The 941-nt window shown below is 57.4% G+C and overlaps 1 protein-coding gene across 1 annotated transcript; it reads right to left on the reverse strand.

Annotated features, from left to right (window-relative positions):
- dusp14 (dual specificity phosphatase 14) lies at positions 1 to 639 on the reverse strand (the record flags this gene model as incomplete). The annotated part of the gene is made up of 1 exon (XM_083887145.1): positions 1 to 639. The coding sequence occupies exon 1, from the start codon at positions 634 to 636 to the stop codon at positions 1 to 3; it is 636 nt and encodes a 211-aa protein (XP_083743271.1). The 5' UTR covers positions 637 to 639.
- Between the last annotated feature and the right edge of the window lie 302 nt (positions 640 to 941).

Genomic DNA, 941 nt, shown 5'->3' on the forward strand with positions numbered 1-941 from the left:
TCACAGGCCCCAGTACGGGGCCAGGTTCCTGCGGTCCTTCTCGTAGACGTCAGGTATGACCCCGTACGGCGTCTGCACCATCTTCACAGAGTTCCTACCGAACAGCTTCCTCTCGTAGTCGATGAGCTGCCGCCAGAAGCCGCCGTTGGGCCTGATGACGGGTCGCCGGGCCTTGACCCAGGCGTGAGCCTCCGCCAGAGACACGCGGTGATACTTCATGAGGTACGCCAGGCACAGGGAGGCCGAGCGGCTCACGCCGGCCGCGCAGTGCACCAGCACCGCCCCTCGCTTGCGCCCCACGCTGTGGATCTTGTCCGCCACGCTGTCGAAGTACAGGGAGATGGGGGAGTGCGGCATGTCGGCCAACGGCACTTTGACGTACTCCATGTGAGGCCAGTTGAAGTTCGGGAGCTCGATGGTGGCGTTGACCACGCAGGTGATGCCCTTGGACAGCAGCAGGCTGCGGTTGGACGCCACGTTCCCTCGGCTGAGGAAGAGGTTGGGCGTGATCTGCGCGATGCCGCCCAGCAGGCTGCCGTTCTCGGGCAGAAGCCTCGGCACGGCGGCGGGCACCATGGAGCCACGGTGGTGGTGGTGGTGGTGGTGGTGGAAGAATCCTTGGCTGCGGGAACCCATCGAGGAATCAAGTGGGCCTTCGAGACGGATGGCGATGAAAAAAAAAATAATCAATGGATCAGGAGCCAAGAGTCATCGTCGTGAAGAGGGAGCAGTCGGGGAGTTTCCTGTAACACAAACACATTTCACTCAAAAACAACTTCTCAAGGATGAGTCGCACTTTACAAACACTTCTGTTTGAAAAAGACCCAGAAACAAGGTCTTGAAATCGTTTGTTAAAGGTCACATAGAGTGGTCCTGTTGCACATAAATGTTAGTTATGGAGGTCTACTTACATACATTAACGTGCTTTTATGGTCAAAAAC

Source organism: Microchirus variegatus (assembly GCF_963457635.1).
Source record: "Microchirus variegatus genome assembly, chromosome: 3".
NCBI lineage: Eukaryota > Metazoa > Chordata > Actinopteri > Pleuronectiformes > Soleidae > Microchirus > Microchirus variegatus.